Consider the following 15,743-nt stretch of genomic DNA (forward strand, 5'->3'; position numbering starts at 1 on the left):
ATCTCTAGATTTTAGATCAGGCAGAAGCTGCTTAGGTGGGTGCTTTGGAAATGCTTCGTTGCTTTATTGTTGATAGAACGGGAGTTATAGAGTGGGTCCTCTGCAGTAATTAGTCATATCAGCTTTTATTAAGGTAGAATCTAGTATTGGAAAGGATTCCTAAATACACGAGGGAGCCTGTTGTTAACTCAGAAGGAGATAACTTATGGGTCTTACGATAGATTGATGTCATTGCTATCAAGGAAAATGGAACTACTTTGGGCCTTGGAAATTTGAGAGTTTCTGAGGGCTTTGATAATTAGTTTTTGAATTCCATTATTTCCCTTTAATTTTCCTGAAAATTGTCCATGATAAGGATAGTGGAGTTTCTAAGTAAATGGTAAAGATTTACAGAATTATTTAATAACAGTATCACTGAAATGTGTGTACCTGTTACTGGAGAGGTACATTGGGATTTCTCAAGTCAGGGATACAAAATCAAGCAATTTTTTTCTATCATTACATCCATAGCTCTCCAGCAAGGAAAAGCCTCAACTTGTCATAAGGAGAGTTGTATTTGAATGTACTCGTAGTCCATTTAGAGGTGTTCATAGGAGCCCTGAGGCTTTGGGCTCCAGTCTGTGTTCTCTCTTTATAGTTTTGCCAGAGTTGGGTCATTGGCAGATAGTACATACATCCTTGGCAATACCCCTAAAAATTACCCCACCAATGTTGGTTTGATATCATTGCCAATTTATCTTTGCTATTGTGGATAGATACCATGAAGAATTTTCACGGGACTCTAATTATGGCTATGTCCTTAAGTAATAGCAAAGCATATCAAGATTCTTTAATTTGCTATTCATTTTATAGGAGTTCCTGAAATAGTAAGGAAATCTCTGTTTCTAAAGCATTTCAAAGTCATTGACTAACCTAAAAATATATGTACTATCAGTACACATACTTGTCCTTTATCCTTTATTAACTGATAGGTCTGGGCCAGGGCAATTTACTGGATCTACAGAAGACTTGGGATGATGTCACTAACTCAGCCAGCCAATTACTAGGTAAGAAACTTGGGCAAGTTATTTTTCTGAGCATTAGATTTCTTCAAATATGAAATGGTAGTAATACTCGTCTCACAGAACTGTGAGCATTTAATGAGTTACTGCACAATAATCAATGAATAATACCTATCACCAAGTCCTTCACGTTGGTTATCTGCTTTAATTTTCACAACCATCCTATGTGATGGCCTCTTACCATTTTATAGAGGCTTAGTCACACAGCTTTAGGTGGCGATGTCAGTTTTCAAACTTCTATTTTTTTCTGATACCAAGCGTCCGGTTCTTAACCGCTCTACCGCCCACTGCTAGGTTCAAGTGCCCATCATACAGCCTGTCGCTAGCAGGCATTCAATCTTTAAAAATTTAGTTTGCAAGTTTGATTATCATGGCTTTGTTCTAGGGTCTGATCTCCTCTGGGTGCATGGGCAAAATTCAGTTTTGACCTGGCCCAGCCGAGGACTAAATTCTCCCCTCCCTCGAGAGGAGCCCAGTCCAGGTTTATTGTGAGCTTTCAGTACTGTGAGCGGGATCCCAGCGGGTGACTAGAGTGACGCCACGCCCCCGCCAACCCCCGCCACACCTCTGCGCCCTCACCCCGCCCGCCCCCGCGGGGCGTCCTTAGCAACGCGCGCTTTCACTCCCTGCCCCGCCCAGTCCGCGCGGCGTCGCGCGGGGCGCGAGGCGGTGGCGGTCTTTGCGCCTGCGCGCGGCCGCAACCGCCAGTCAGCTCTCCTCCCCTCCCCTCCTCCCCTTTCCCTTCTCCCCCTCCTCCTCTGCCTTCTAGAGCGAGACACCAATATGGAGCCTGAGGACTTACCATGGCCAGGCGAGCTCGAGGAGGAGGAGGAAGAGGGGGAGGCGGAAGAGGCGGAGGAGCGGGCGAACCTGGACTCGGACGAGGAGGTGATGGTGGAGGAGGTGGAGGAAGAGGAGAGGCGGGAGCTGGACTCGGACTTTAACTACGAGAGTCAGCCTGGGGAAAGTACGGACGACGAGGACGACGAGGAGGCCAAGGCCTGGCTGCAGGCGCACCCCGACGGGCCTTTGCCTCCGTCGTCGCTCCCGAGGCACCGCTACTCGGAGGACGAGCTGACCGGCCCGGAGAAGGTGAGCCGTGCCGGGGAGAGATGGGGGCTGAGCCGTCGGGCAAGGTGACGGGGCGTCTCTGCGCGCTCAGCCCGCTCTCTGCCCCGCTGCCTCCTGCTCGCTGCGGGTCACGGTGTCGGACAGAAGAGCGCGCTTTTAAAGGCTTGAGGGGCCGTCTCTCGTCCTGGGCCTCCACTCTTGCCCAGGTTCTGGCTGACTACGCCAAGTCTCCCTTTCTTTATGGCAGAGACCTCTTGTTTCTCTCTCTATCTCTCTCTCTGTGGGTCCCGGGCCTTTTGAATTACACCAGCTGTTCCGAGAGTCCGTATTCCCAGTGGGTGTGATTAAGCAACGCTTTGGGGGAGGAGGCGGGGCTCCTCGTGCCCCACTGGAGGGGAAAAGGGCGTTCGTTGGAGTGGAGAGAGTGGTTCTCCAGGGACTGTCTTGTTAGGGAGACAGAGATTAGTATGCCTGAAGGGCAGGGCTCTCCTTGAGGTAGTAGTGCGGATTATGGACACTACATGATTAGTCTCCAGAGGCTGCTCACCTGTTTTACTTCTCCCGACCCTTGTTTGTAGCAAGAAAGGGGAGTCCCCCGTACGTAGCAGAAGGCTTATGCTGCAGCTCCTCTGGAAAACTAGGAAGCACAAGGTAGTACACAATGGAGAAAGAGCTGATATTATGGTTGGCCCCTGAAGACCATTTTGAAAATAACTATATTTAATTCATTAGCTTTTCAGGAAGAAAAAAAGGTTTGCTATTAAGTTTGAATATCAAATCATCAGACATTTATTAAGTTCCTGTTGTGTGCAGGGCATGTCGTGGGAACCAAAAGAAGCCTAGTGTTTATTGTCTAGGACTGCTCCGTAGGCAAGATGTAAACTGTGCAGAGTGAACAAAGTACAAGTGAAAAGACAAAGAGACTTTTTATAGACCTGTGCTGTTCAGCACAGTCATCACTAGCCACATGTGGCTCTTTACATCTTATTTAAAATTAAATAAAATTTAAAATTCAGTACCTCTGTTGTACTAACCACTTTTTAAGTGCTCAGTAGCCACACTTGACTAGTGACATTATTGCACAGTGCAGATATATAATAGTTTGATAATCACAGAAAGTTCTTTTGGACTTTAATGCTATAGACTGTTGATCATTAAAGAGTAATAGTTACTGTTTTGCCTGGTAAATATTCCATTGGGCGCTTATCATTGAGCAGTCACCATGGGCATTCACAGTGTTGTGCTGGATGCTAAGGAATCTTGGTGAACCCAAACATTTTTTTTAAATCTCTGCCTTTCTAGTGTTCAGGTAAGAAGAAGGCAGACAAAATTTAGTTGGCCACGTAGAGTAAAACTATGTGCTAATATACTTTGAAAGCATATGGTAAAGGTATCTGACCTTGTTAGTGAAGCAGGGGAAAGCTTCCCTGAGGAAGTTTTGATAGAGCTAAGATCTGAAGACAAAGGGAAGAGAAAATCTCCTGGTTGAGGGAAAGGCACATGTAAAGATGCTGTTCGAGAGAACATGGCATTTCCAGGGAACCAAAGGCCAATATGGATAAAGGCTCTATCTCTGGAGCTTTGGAATTGTTTAAGTGGAATTGTGACATTTGGAAAATGTTTAAAACATTTTCAGTGATAAGATTTGTGTTTCAGAAAGATCACTTTGTAGCACAGTAGAGAACAGCTTTGACAGCAGGATGGGGTGGGAAGTGGCAGTAAGTCAGGGATGCTAATTATTAAGCCATTGTAGCACTGCCAGGCAAAAGATGATAATATTTTGGAACAGGAAAGTGTTGGTGGATATAGAAAAAAGTAGACTGATTCAAGAAATATTTAAGAAGTAGGGGCACCTGGGTGGCTCACTTGCTTAAGCGTCTGCCTTCGGCCCAGGTCGTGATCTCCAGGTCCTGGGGTCGAGCCATGTGTGGGGGAAAAAAAAAAAAATCCCTGCTCGGTAGGGAGTCTGCTTCTCTCTCTCCCTCTCTGTCCCTCCTCCCTGCTCTTTCTTGGTCTCTCTCAAAAAAAAAAATTTTTTTTAAGAGGTAAAATCATCACACTTATACATTAATTTTACATTTTTACTACACTAATAATGAATTAGATGTGGAACAGGAAGGCAACAAGGTGTCTGGGTGTTAGATTATTGGATGAATGGTTGTGTCAAACATTGAGATATGGCCAGGTTAATGGTGGGAGCTATGGAGGGAGGGGTTGATGGGATTGGTTGAGATGAGAGTTAAGTTTATAAGATTGTTTTTGGAGATAATAGGAGAAGTCTGGGTTGGAAATTTCAACTTGTAAGTTATTTGCATATAGACCATAACTAAAGCCATACTTGGATGAGGTCTCCTAACTTTTATCTTTTCTATGACTTCTTATTTGAATAACTATTAGTATTTAAATTTATATCTCTAAGCCTAGAGGAAGAGCATATTAAACCACTTTAACTCTTATTAAAGCCAATGTGAAAAACTATTATCCTGTTTTTTCCCCCCTTTGTTAAATGATTTTATTTAAAAGGCACTCACCACAGGAAAACAGCGCCATAATTCCACCTAACTGAACTCCGAACCTAAAACAGAGCAATTAAGAGAAGGAACAATTCAAGACAAATGATCAAATAAAATTAAATAGCAGTTTATTTAAATTTATTTAAATTAAATCAATTAACATATAGTGCATTATTAGTTCCAGAGGTAGAGGTCAGTGATTCATCGGTCTTATATAAATCCAGTGCTCATTACATCACTGACCCTCCTTAATGTCTATCACCCAGTTACCTTACCCCCTCATCCTCCTCCCCTCCAGCATTCCTCAGTTTGTTTCCTATGATTAAGAATCTCTTATGGTTTGTCTCCCAATTATCCCATTTAACAGTAATCTATGTGTATAAAAATCTTGCTTCTTAGAGCCCAGTGTTTTTTTCCCCCAGAAGTGTTTTGTTTTTGTTTTTTTTTTTGAGAAAGAAATCAGATATTTTGATATTTTTCCTCTCTACCTTGGAGAATATATGAAGGAGAATATATGATGGTGTTCTGTGTTAAAGATAGTTTTTGTTTGTTTTTTTTTTTAAGATTTTATTTGTTTATTTGACAGAGTGAGAGAGCACAAGCAGGGGGAAAAGGGGGAACAGTAGAGGGAGAAGGAGAAGCAGGCTCCCCGCCTAGCAGGGAACCCGATGAGGGGCTTGATCCCAGGACCCTGAGATCATGACCTGAGCCGAAGGCAGATGCTTAACCATCTGAGCCACCCAGGTGCCCCATAAAGATAGTTTTAAGATGATATAAAGAGTATTAAGATTTTTTTCCTTTAGTTCACTGACATTAAAATTTACTGGCATAGGGGCGCCTGGGTGGCACAGCGGTTAAGCGTCTGCCTTCAGCTCCGGGCGTGATCCCAGCGTTATGGGATCGAGCCCCACATCAGGCTCCTCTGCTATGAGCCTTGCTTCTTCCTCTCCCACTCCCTGCTTGTGTTCCCTCTCTCGCTGGCTGTCTCTGTCTCTGTCAAATAAATAAATAAAATCTTAAAAAAAAAAAATTTACTGGCATAAGTTGGAAAATGTTTAAAGGAGAAACTGTAATATGTGTCTTGCTAGATATTTATAAACTATAAAATCTTACAGTTTTTTTTTTTTTAAAGATTTCTCAATTTATTTGAGAGAGAGAGAGCGCATTTGAGAGAGAGCACGTGAGAGCATGCTCATGCAAGTGCGGGGAGGGATGGAGGTGGGGGGTGTTTTAAGCAGACTCCACACTGAGCATGGAGCCTGACCTGGGGCTCCATCTCAGGATCCTGATATCAGGACCTGAGCTGAAACCAAGAGTCCTTCCATTGCTTAACCAACTGCACCATTTAGGGATGAGTTTGTTATATAGTATTTATTTATTTATTAATTAAAATATTTTATTTATTTATTTGACAGAGACAGGGACAGCCAGCGAGAGAGGGAACACAAGCAGGGGGAGTGGGAGAGGAAGAAGCAGGCTCCCAGCGGAGGAACCTGATGTGGGGCTTGATCCCATAACGCCGGGATCACGCCCTGAGCGGAAGGCAGACGCTTAATGACTGTGCCACTCAGGCACCCCTGTTATGTAGTATTTAATGCAGTGTATTAAAAGGATGAGACCAAATGATAGGAAACATTAATTTCATTCAGTCTAGTCTCAAGTTAAATGACGAAATAGTAAGAATTTGCTTCACTCATGTATCTCTTACTAGATCATAAGGATGTCCTAATGGTAATGCGTAAGGTAGTGATTAAGTTTGTAGTCCTGTTCCTGAGACTGAGCTAAGGCATGGGACTGTGTAAGTTCAGAGCAAAGTGTGCCCAGCCTTACAACCAAGTCTTTTTAAGAGTTCAGGGAAGTGAGTGGTTCAGAGCCTTTACTGTGTAGGCCTTAACGCTGGTCCTGCAGACCATTCAACATGGATCATTTCAAACACCTCTCCTTGTAATTTGTAAATTTAAATTTCTGAGCTGTGCTAGGGAAAATAATTCGGTTATGTGGATTGGTATTACCAGAAATTCTTGGTCTCCAACTTTTAACTGGGTCATCAACAGTGTTTGGAAATCTTTGTATGTTTCCTCCTCCAGCTTCTTACACATCTTCACTCTTCTATAGCCCTTGCGGATGTTCAGCACCCTCCTATCAGGTTATCATTACATAGAAGAAAACACAGGCCTGAACCCCTTCTTCACCTTTTTGCCCCATCTCCAAATTTGTCCACAGTGTAAATTTATCTTTTTTGACCTGTTAATACATATTTTATTCTTAATATTAATCCTTTCTTGTTTTCCTAGGATAAAAACTATGCCGGAGTGTGTTTTTCTCCTATGGAATTGCTGGGTTTTAGTTGCAGATATTTTATAAATGATTGTGGTTTTAAGTTTAAAAAAATTGTTTTCTTAACCTGTCTTTGTCAAATTTAGCATCAATATTATACCATTTTCATACAAAGTACTAGAAGGATTTTTATTTTTCTACGCCCTGAAACAGTTTAAGAAATGTAAGAATTTTTCTTGCGTGTTTGAAAAATAATCTCTAGTGAAACTACTTTGCCTCTGGGTTTCTTTTAGGGTTTGGTTTATATAGACACACTTTTCTTGGTTAATTTTGGTAATTTATGATTTTTGTAGAAAATTATTTTAGCAAGAATTTCCTGTTAATTATAATGGAGTGCTACACAGTATTCTTTACTTTTTCCATTGCATCTGTAGTTAATTCCATTTCTCTTTCTTGATTTTATGTAACTATGTTTTATTTTTCTCTTGATCTAACTAAGGATTTACTTATTTTGCTTCTTTTTTCATTGAAGGAAAGCTCTTGGATTCAAGTTTAATTCTATTGCTTTTCATCATTTAATACATTAATTTGAGTTTTCATCTTTTACTGTTTCCCTAGATTTATTTTACTTGAATGCTTTGTTTAAATGCTTAATTGGCTTATTTAAAAACATTTTCAACAGATTTATTGAGATATAATTCATATGTCATACAATTTATCCTTAATTTAAAATACATAATTCAGTGGTTTTCAGTATATTAATAGATGTGTGCAACCATCATTACAGTCAATTTTAGAACATTTTTATCACCTCAAAAAAACCCCCCAAACCCTGTACATTTTAGGTGTCCTCCCATCTTCCGTTCCTCTAATCAACTGTTACTCTAATCAACTTTTTCCTCTCTTTAGATTTGCCTGTTCTGGGCATTTAATATAAAAGGAATAATATATCTTTTTTGACTAGCTTCTATTACTTAGCATAATGTTTTCAGGAAACATCCATGTATATAGCATGGATCAGTACTTCATTCCTTTTGTGGCTGAATAAAATTCCCTTGTATGGATATATTGTATTTATTTATTCATTCATCAGTTGATGAATATTTGGTTTTTTTTTTCTACCTCTTGGCTATTATGAATAATGTTGTTGTAAACACTTGTGTACAGGTTTTTGTGTGGACATGTTTTCATTTCTATTGGGTATATATCTAGGAGTGGAATTGCTGGACATGTAGTTTAACCTTTGAGGAACTGCTTCCCAGAATGTTTCCCAAAATGGCTGCACTATTTTATGTTCCTACAACCAGTGTATGGAAGTTCCAATTTCTTTACATCTTTGTCAGCACTTACTATCTTACTTTTTTTTTTAAAGATTTTATTTATTTATTTGTCAGAAAGAGAGAGAGAGAGAGAACAAGCAGGGGAAGCAGCAGGCAGAGGGAGAAGCAGGCTCCCCTCCTGAGCAAGGAGCCTGATGCGGGACTCGATCCTAGGACCCTGGGATCATGACCTGAGCTAAAGGCAAACACTTAACCGACTGAGCCACCCAGAGAGAGAGGGAGCACGCACGAACAAGGGGGAGGGGCAGAGGGAGAGGGAGAAGTAGACTCCCTGCTGAGCAGGGAGCCAGTTGCGGGGCCCCATCCGGACCCAGAGAGATCATGACCTGAGCCGGAGGCAAATGGTCAACCAACTGAGCCACCCAGGTGCTGTGTAATTATCTGACTTTTTGATTGTAGCCATCCTGGTGGATGTGACATGGTATCTCATGGTGGTTTTGATTTGCATTTCCCTGATGGCTTATGATATTGAGCATCATTTCTTGTGCTTATTGGCCATTTGTATATCTCTTTGGCGAAATGTCCGTTTTAGGTCCTTTGCTCATTTTTATTTTAGTCATTTGTCTATTTGCTGTTGAGTTGTAAGAATTCTTTATATAGTCTTCATATTTTCCACAATGTGAATTTAAAATAAGGTGTCTGATTTGCAGTATTTTCTCCCAGTCTGTTGTCTTTTCACATTCTCGATAGCGTTCTTTGAAGCACAAAAGTTATTTTTGATGAAGTCTAATTTATCTTTTTGTTGTTGCTCTTGGTGCTTATGATTTTGGTATCCTGTCTTAGAAACTGTTGCTGAGAGGCGCCTGGGTGGCTCAGTCATTAAGCGTCTGCCTTGGGCTCAGGGCGTGATCCCAGTGTTCTGGGATCGAGCCCCACATCAGGCTCCTCCTCTGGGAAGCCTGCTTCCTCCTCTCCCACTCCCCCTGCTTGTGTTCCCTCTCTCGCTGGCTGCCTCTCACTCTGTCAAATAAATAAAATCTTAAAAAAAAAGTGTTGCTGAATGTTAAGTCATAAAGATTTATGACTGTGTTTTCTCTAAGAATTTTATAGTTTTTGCTCTTACATTTAAAACTTTGATCAGTTTTGAGTTATTTTTGTATGTGGTGTGAGGAAAATGTTCAGCTTCATTCTTTGTATGTTGCTACTCAGTTGTCCCAGTACCATTTGTTGAAGAGGCTGTTCTTCCCAATTGAATGGTCTTAGCACTCTTTTTTTTTTTTTTTTAGATTTTTATTTATTTATTTGACAGAGATTCAGCCAGCGAGAGAGGGAACACAAGCAGGGGGAGTGGGAGAGGAAGAAGCAGGCTCATAGCAGAGGAGCCTGATGTGGGGCTCGATCCCATAACGCCGGGATCACGCCCTGAGCCGAAGGCAGACGCTTAACCGCTGTGCCACCCAGGCGCCCCGAATGGTCTTAGCACTCTTGTTGAAAATCAGTTGACCATTGATGTATGGGTTTATTTCTGGACTCTCAATTCTATTCCATTATCCCATATGTCCAGTTTTATGCCATGGTATACTTTTTTGATTACCATTGCTTTGTAGTAAGTTTTGAAATGAGGATGTGTGAGTCCTCCAACTTTGTTCTTTTTCAAGATTTTTTGGCTATTCTAGGTCCCTTGCGGTTATTTATGAATTTTAAGATCAGTTTGCCAATTTCAACAAAAAAGCCAGCTGGTATTTTGATAGGAATTGCATTAAATCTGTAGATCAGTTTGGGAGTATTGCCATCTTCACAACACTAGGTCTTCTGATCCATGAACATAGGATATCTTTCCATTTATTTAGATCTTTTGCAAATATATTCAATACTATTTTGTACTTTACAGGGTATAAGTTTGACACTTTTTTCCTTAAATTATTCTAAGTTTTTAAATTCTTTTTGGTGCTATTGTAAGTAGAATTTTTTTTGAATTTCATTTTTGAATTGTTCGTTGCAAGTGTATAAAAAGACAATTGATTTTTGTATGTTCAGTTTGTCTCCTGCAATTTTGCTGAACTCGTTTATTAGTACTAATAGATTGTTAGTGGACTTCGTTGGATTTTCTGTATATAAGACCATGTCAGATGTGAATACATATAGTTTCATTCTTCTTTTCCAATCTGAATGCTTTTTATTTTTTCTTACCTAATTTCCTTGGATAGAATTTCTAGTACAATGTTGAATAGAATTAGTAAAAATGGATATCCTTGTCTTATTCCTGACCTTAGGGGGAAAGCATCCAATTTTTTCACTGAAAGTATGATGTTAGTCGTAGGTTTTTTGTAGGTTCCCTTATCAGATTGATGAAATTTCCTTCTATTCCTAGTTTATGGAATATTGTTTAACATGAAAAGGTATTAGATTTTGTCAAATTATTCTATTATTTGGTGTATTAATTGATATTAGATTGTTAAGCCAAGCATGCATTCTGGGGATAATTTACTTCATCATGGTGTATAAATATTTTATATGTTGTAGGATACAGGAACATACATACACACACACACACACACACACACACACACACACACTAATTTATTACTAGTATTTTTTAAAAGGATTTTTGCATCTATAGTCCCAAGGTAATGGTCTGAAGTTTTTTTTGTGATGTTTTACCTGTATTTACCGGTATTACCTGGCTTCGTAAGATGAGTTGAAAGTGTTCTTTGGCATTAATGATTTTTTGACTGTTTGCTAGATTACACCGTCTTGGTCTGGGCTTTTCTTTTGGGGAAGTATTTTAATTACTAATTGACTCTCTTTCCTTGCTATATGTCTCTTCAGATTTTCTATTTCTTCTTGGATCAGTTTCAGTGATTGTGTTTTCTAGATGTTTGTCCATTTCTTCCAAGTTATCAAATTTCTTAACATGTAGTTTTTCATAGTATTTCCTTATATTTATTTGTATTTCTGTAAAATTGGTAATGAAATTCCCTCTTTAATTTCTGATTTTAAGTAATATTAGTACTGTCTTTTTTCTTGGTGAGTCTGGCTAAAGGATTTTCAATTGTGGGAATATTTCCAAAAACCCAACTTTTGGTTTCATTGATTTTTCACTATTCTCTATTTCATTTTTTTCTTTCTTTTCTTTATTTTTTTTCCTTAAGATTTTTATTTATTTATTTGTCAGAGAGAGAGAACGAGAGAGAGAGCGTGCATGCCCACACGTAGGGGGGAGTGGCAGGCAGAGGGAGAAGCAGGCTCCCTGCTGAGAAAGGAGCCCCATGCAGGACTCAATCCCAGGACCCCGGGAACCATGACTTGAGCCGAAGGAAGGCAGTTAACCAACTGAGCCACCTAAGAGTCCTTATTTCATTTATTTCTATTTTAGTCTTTTTTTCTTCCTTCTGTTTTCTTTGGGTTTAGGTTGCTCTTTTTTAGTTTAAGGTGCATGGGTGGCTATTGATTGAGATCTTTGTTCTATTTGTAATGTACACATTTGTAGCCATAAATTTCCCTCTCAGCACTGCTTTAGGTGCAATCCATAATTTTGGTATGTAGTATTTCTGTTCTCTCAAAATATTTGAAAATTCTCTTTGCGAGTTCTTTTTTTTTGACCAATTGGTTATTTAACAGTCTGTTGCTTAATTTCCACCCATTTGTGAATTTACTCAATTTCCTTCTGTTACCAGTTTCTGCCTTTATTCTGTTTTATTTGGAGAATAAACGTTTCATGTTTTCGATTATTTAAAAACTTGAGGCTTGTTTTATGACCCAACATGTGGTCTATCCTGGAGAATGTTCCATGGGTGCTTGAGAACAATGTGTATTCTGCCGCTCTGGGAGGGAAATGTTTATTATATTTGTAGATCTGTTTTGTTTATGGTGGCATTCACATCTTAAATTTCTTTGTTGGTCTTCTGTCAAGGTGGCTATCCTTTTTTAAAAGTAGACTTTTTGGGGGGCGCCTGGGTGGCACAGCGGTTAAGCGTCTGCCTTTGGCTCAGGGTGTGATCCCGGCGTTATGGGATCGAGCCCCACATCAGGCTCCTCCGCTATGAGCCTGCTTCTTCCTCTCCCACTCCCCGTGCTTGTGTTCCCTCTCTCGCTGGCTGTCTCTATCTCTGTCGAATAAATAAATAAAATCTTAAAAAAAAAAAAGTACACTTNAGTTCACTTTTTGGGTTTGTTTTTTTTTTTTTTTTACAGAAAAATCAAGCAGAAAGTACAGAATTCCTATATATTCCCTCCTCCTCCCCATTTTTTCTATTAACATCTTGCACTAGTGTGCTACATTTATTACAATTAGTAAGCCAATATTGATACATTATTTTTAATTAATTAGTAAGCCAATATTGATACATTATTTTTAATTAAAATCCATAGATTATATTAGGGTTCACTCTTGATATGTTCTATGAGTTTTGACAAATGTATAATGTCATATATCCACTATTACAGAATCATACATGATAGTTTCATTGCTCTAAAAATCCCCTGTGCTGTACCGGTTCATCCTTCTCTCCCTTCCTCTGAAACCCTGGTAACCACTGATATTTTTACTGTCTCCATAGTTTTTGCCTTTTCCGGAAAATCATGTAGTTAGAATCATACAGTATATAGCCTTTTCAGAATGACTTCTTTCACTTAGCAATATGCATTTAAGTTTCCTCCATCTCTTTTTACAGTTTGATAGCTCATTTCTTTTTTTCTCCTTGCCTTTTTTTATTGTGATAAAATATACATAAAACTTACCATTTTAACCATTTTTAAGTGGCATTACACATTTGTTGTGTAACCATCACCATCATCCATCTCCAGAACTTTTTTATATTCCCAAACTGAAATTTCAGCATCTCTGCCATATCCAAGTCTGGTTCTCATGCTTGCTCTGTCCCATCAAACTGTTTTTGTTTGTTTTTGTCTTTTAGTATGTCTTTTAATTTTTTGTTCAAAGTCAGATATTTACTAAATGAATATGATATGAAAGGAACTGAAATAAATAGGCCTTTAGTGTGAAGTTTTATATTTATCTGGCCAGAGGTGAGATTGTGTTTACTGTTTGCTGTAGCTTTACGTGTCAGTGGCTAAAATTTCCTCTGGTGACCTTGTTTTTGTTTCCTCTGTTATCTTTGGGTTTCTCTAAGGATTTGTTATTAAATAAGGTTTGAGATATGCTTTCAGTTATAGTCGCTTATTATTATCAGGACCCCTATTGACACAGTAAGGTGTGTGTGTGTGTTGGGGGGGGAAGTGTTCTGTAGTCCTATTATTAGGTCTCAGTCTTTCCCCTGAGCTGTGATTTTCACTGGGGTTTTCATTGTCTTCCTTTTAAGTGAGACAGGAAGGCTAAAAGGGCGCTGGAGTTGGATATTTCTTTATGCCATGTTGAAGGTCAGAGCAAGCTGGAGTTAGTTATTTCCCTTCCCCTAGGTCTCTTAGTCTCTGGTAAAACCCAAGTGGGTTAGGCTCTGGTAAAATAGTTTCTTTTGAGGGCAGGTCTTATTAAGAACTGAATACTTGGGTATATTTCAAAATGACTACTTTTCCCCTCTGCCTGGCAGAAGGAGAAGGTTTTTCTCTGATCTGTGGGAACCCAGTACAGATCCTGGAGGTAAAACTCATAGATGTGGTAGCCCCTCTAAGACTGAGTTTCCTTGGAGTTTTTATTTTATTTTTATTTTTTTATTATTTACTTATTTTTTAAAGATTTTATTTATTTATTTGACACAGAGACAGCCAGCGAGAGAGGGAACACAAGCGGGGGGAGTGGGAGAGGAACAAGCAGGCTCCCAGCGGAGGAGCCTGATGTGGGGCTTGATCCCAGAACTCCGGGATCACGCCCTGAGCCGAAGGCAGACGCTTAACAACTGAGCCTCCCAGGTGCCCCTCCTTGGAGTTTTTAAATCAGGGTTGTCCACCCTGAGCCTCTAGCAAGTTGTCAATTTTGTCAAGTTTAGGTTTTCCTACCCTGGTTCTGGTTTCCATGGTGGTGTCTATTCCTTGGATTTGGCTTCAGTAGATTGTAATTCTCTATATCTGCTTGTCTGTTTCTCCAGTCTTTGGGACTGTGGTTGCCCTTCATTTCAGTTCTGTAATGGATGTAAGAAGAATTGTTGGTTTTCAATTTGTTCAGCCTTGTTGTTTTTGTCCTTGTTGTTGTGGGAGTGATGACTTCCTAACTCCTTGCATGCTGAACCAGGACTCTTTTGTTTTTGTTATTTTCGTAACAGACTTCATTGTTTAGATATACAGAAAATTTAAGCAGAAAAATTGAATAGACTGTACAAGCATACCTTGGAGTTATTGCAGATTCGGTTCCAGACCATTATAATAAAGTGAATATTGCAGTAAAGCAAGTAAAAGGAACTTTTTGTTTGCTCAGTGCACATAAAAGTTATGTTTACATTATTCTGGGTCTGTTATGTGTGTAGTAGCATTATGTCTAAAACAACAATGTATACACCTTAGTTAAATACTTTATTGCTAAAAAATGCTAACCATCATCTGAGCTTCTAGCAAGTTGTAGTCTTTGCTGGTAGAGAGTCTTGCCATGGTGTTGGTAACTGCTGACTGGTCAGGGTGGTAGTTGCTGAAGGCTGGTGTAGCTGTGGCCTTTTCTTAAAATAAGACAACAATGAAGTTTGGGACATTGATGAACAATTTCTCTGCTGAACAATCACATGCTATTTGATAGCATTTTACCCACAGTAGAACTTTTTTTTTTTTGAGATTTATTTATCTATTTTGAGAGAGAGGGAGAGAGAGAGAAGGGGGGAGGGGCAGATTGAAAAGGGGAGAGAGAACCTCAAGTAGATTCCGTGCTGAGTGCAGAGCCCAATGCAAGGTTCCATCTCATGACCCTGGGATCATGACCTGAGCTGAAATCAAAAGTTGAATGCTTAACCAACTGAGCTACCCAGGCGCCCCTCCACAGTAGAATTTCTTTCAAAATTCAAGTCAGTCCTTTCAAACCCTGCCACTACCTCTCAAACCCTTGCCATTACAAGGTTATGTAATATTTTAAATCCTTTGTTGTCATTCCAACAGTCTTCACAGCATCTTCACAAAGAGTAGATTCTATCTCAAGAATTTTCTTTTTCTGTTCATAAGAATCAACTCCTCATCCATTGAAGTTTTATCATGAGATTGTAGCAATTTGGTCACATCTTCAGGCTCTACTTCTAATTCTAGTTCTTTCACTATTTACATCACATCTGCAGTTACCTCTTCCACTGGTCTTGAACACTCACAGTCATGCATGAGGGTTGGAATCAACTTCTTTCAAACTCCTGTTAATGTTGATAATTTGACCTCTTCCCATGAATCATGAATGTTCTTAATGTCATCTAGAATGATGAATCCTTTCCAGAAGGTTTTCAATTTAGTTTTACCAGATCCATCAGAGGAATCTCTATCTATGGCAGCTATAGTCTTATGTATTTCTTTAATAATAGGACTTGAAGGTCCAAACGATTCCTTGATCCATGGGCTACAGAATGGATGTTGTGCTAGTAGGGATGAAAACAGCATTAGTCTTGTACATCTTCATCAGG

The 15,743-nt window shown here is 39.6% G+C and overlaps 1 protein-coding gene across 18 annotated transcripts in view; it reads left to right on the forward strand.

The window, feature by feature from the left end:
• The first annotated feature begins 1,770 nt into the window (after window positions 1-1,770).
• The window catches only part of ALMS1 (ALMS1 centrosome and basal body associated protein), a 174,757-nt gene continuing 160,784 nt past the window's right edge, over window positions 1,771-15,743 (forward strand). For 4 of the 18 annotated variants that reach the window (XM_034659360.1, XM_034659361.1, XM_019802036.2 and 1 more), the window contains exon 1: window positions 1,771-2,153. In XM_034659360.1, the coding sequence (XP_034515251.1) occupies window positions 1,845-2,153 (309 nt within the window). In that variant the 5' untranslated portion in view covers window positions 1,771-1,844. The remainder of the gene's footprint in view (window positions 2,154-15,743) is intronic. The other 14 variants (XM_034659354.1, XM_034659359.1, XM_034659358.1 and 11 more) reach the window with 5 other exon arrangements.

The sequence above is a fragment of the Ailuropoda melanoleuca genome, chromosome 4 (genome assembly GCF_002007445.2).
Source record: "Ailuropoda melanoleuca isolate Jingjing chromosome 4, ASM200744v2, whole genome shotgun sequence".
NCBI classification, from domain to species: domain Eukaryota; kingdom Metazoa; phylum Chordata; class Mammalia; order Carnivora; family Ursidae; genus Ailuropoda; species Ailuropoda melanoleuca.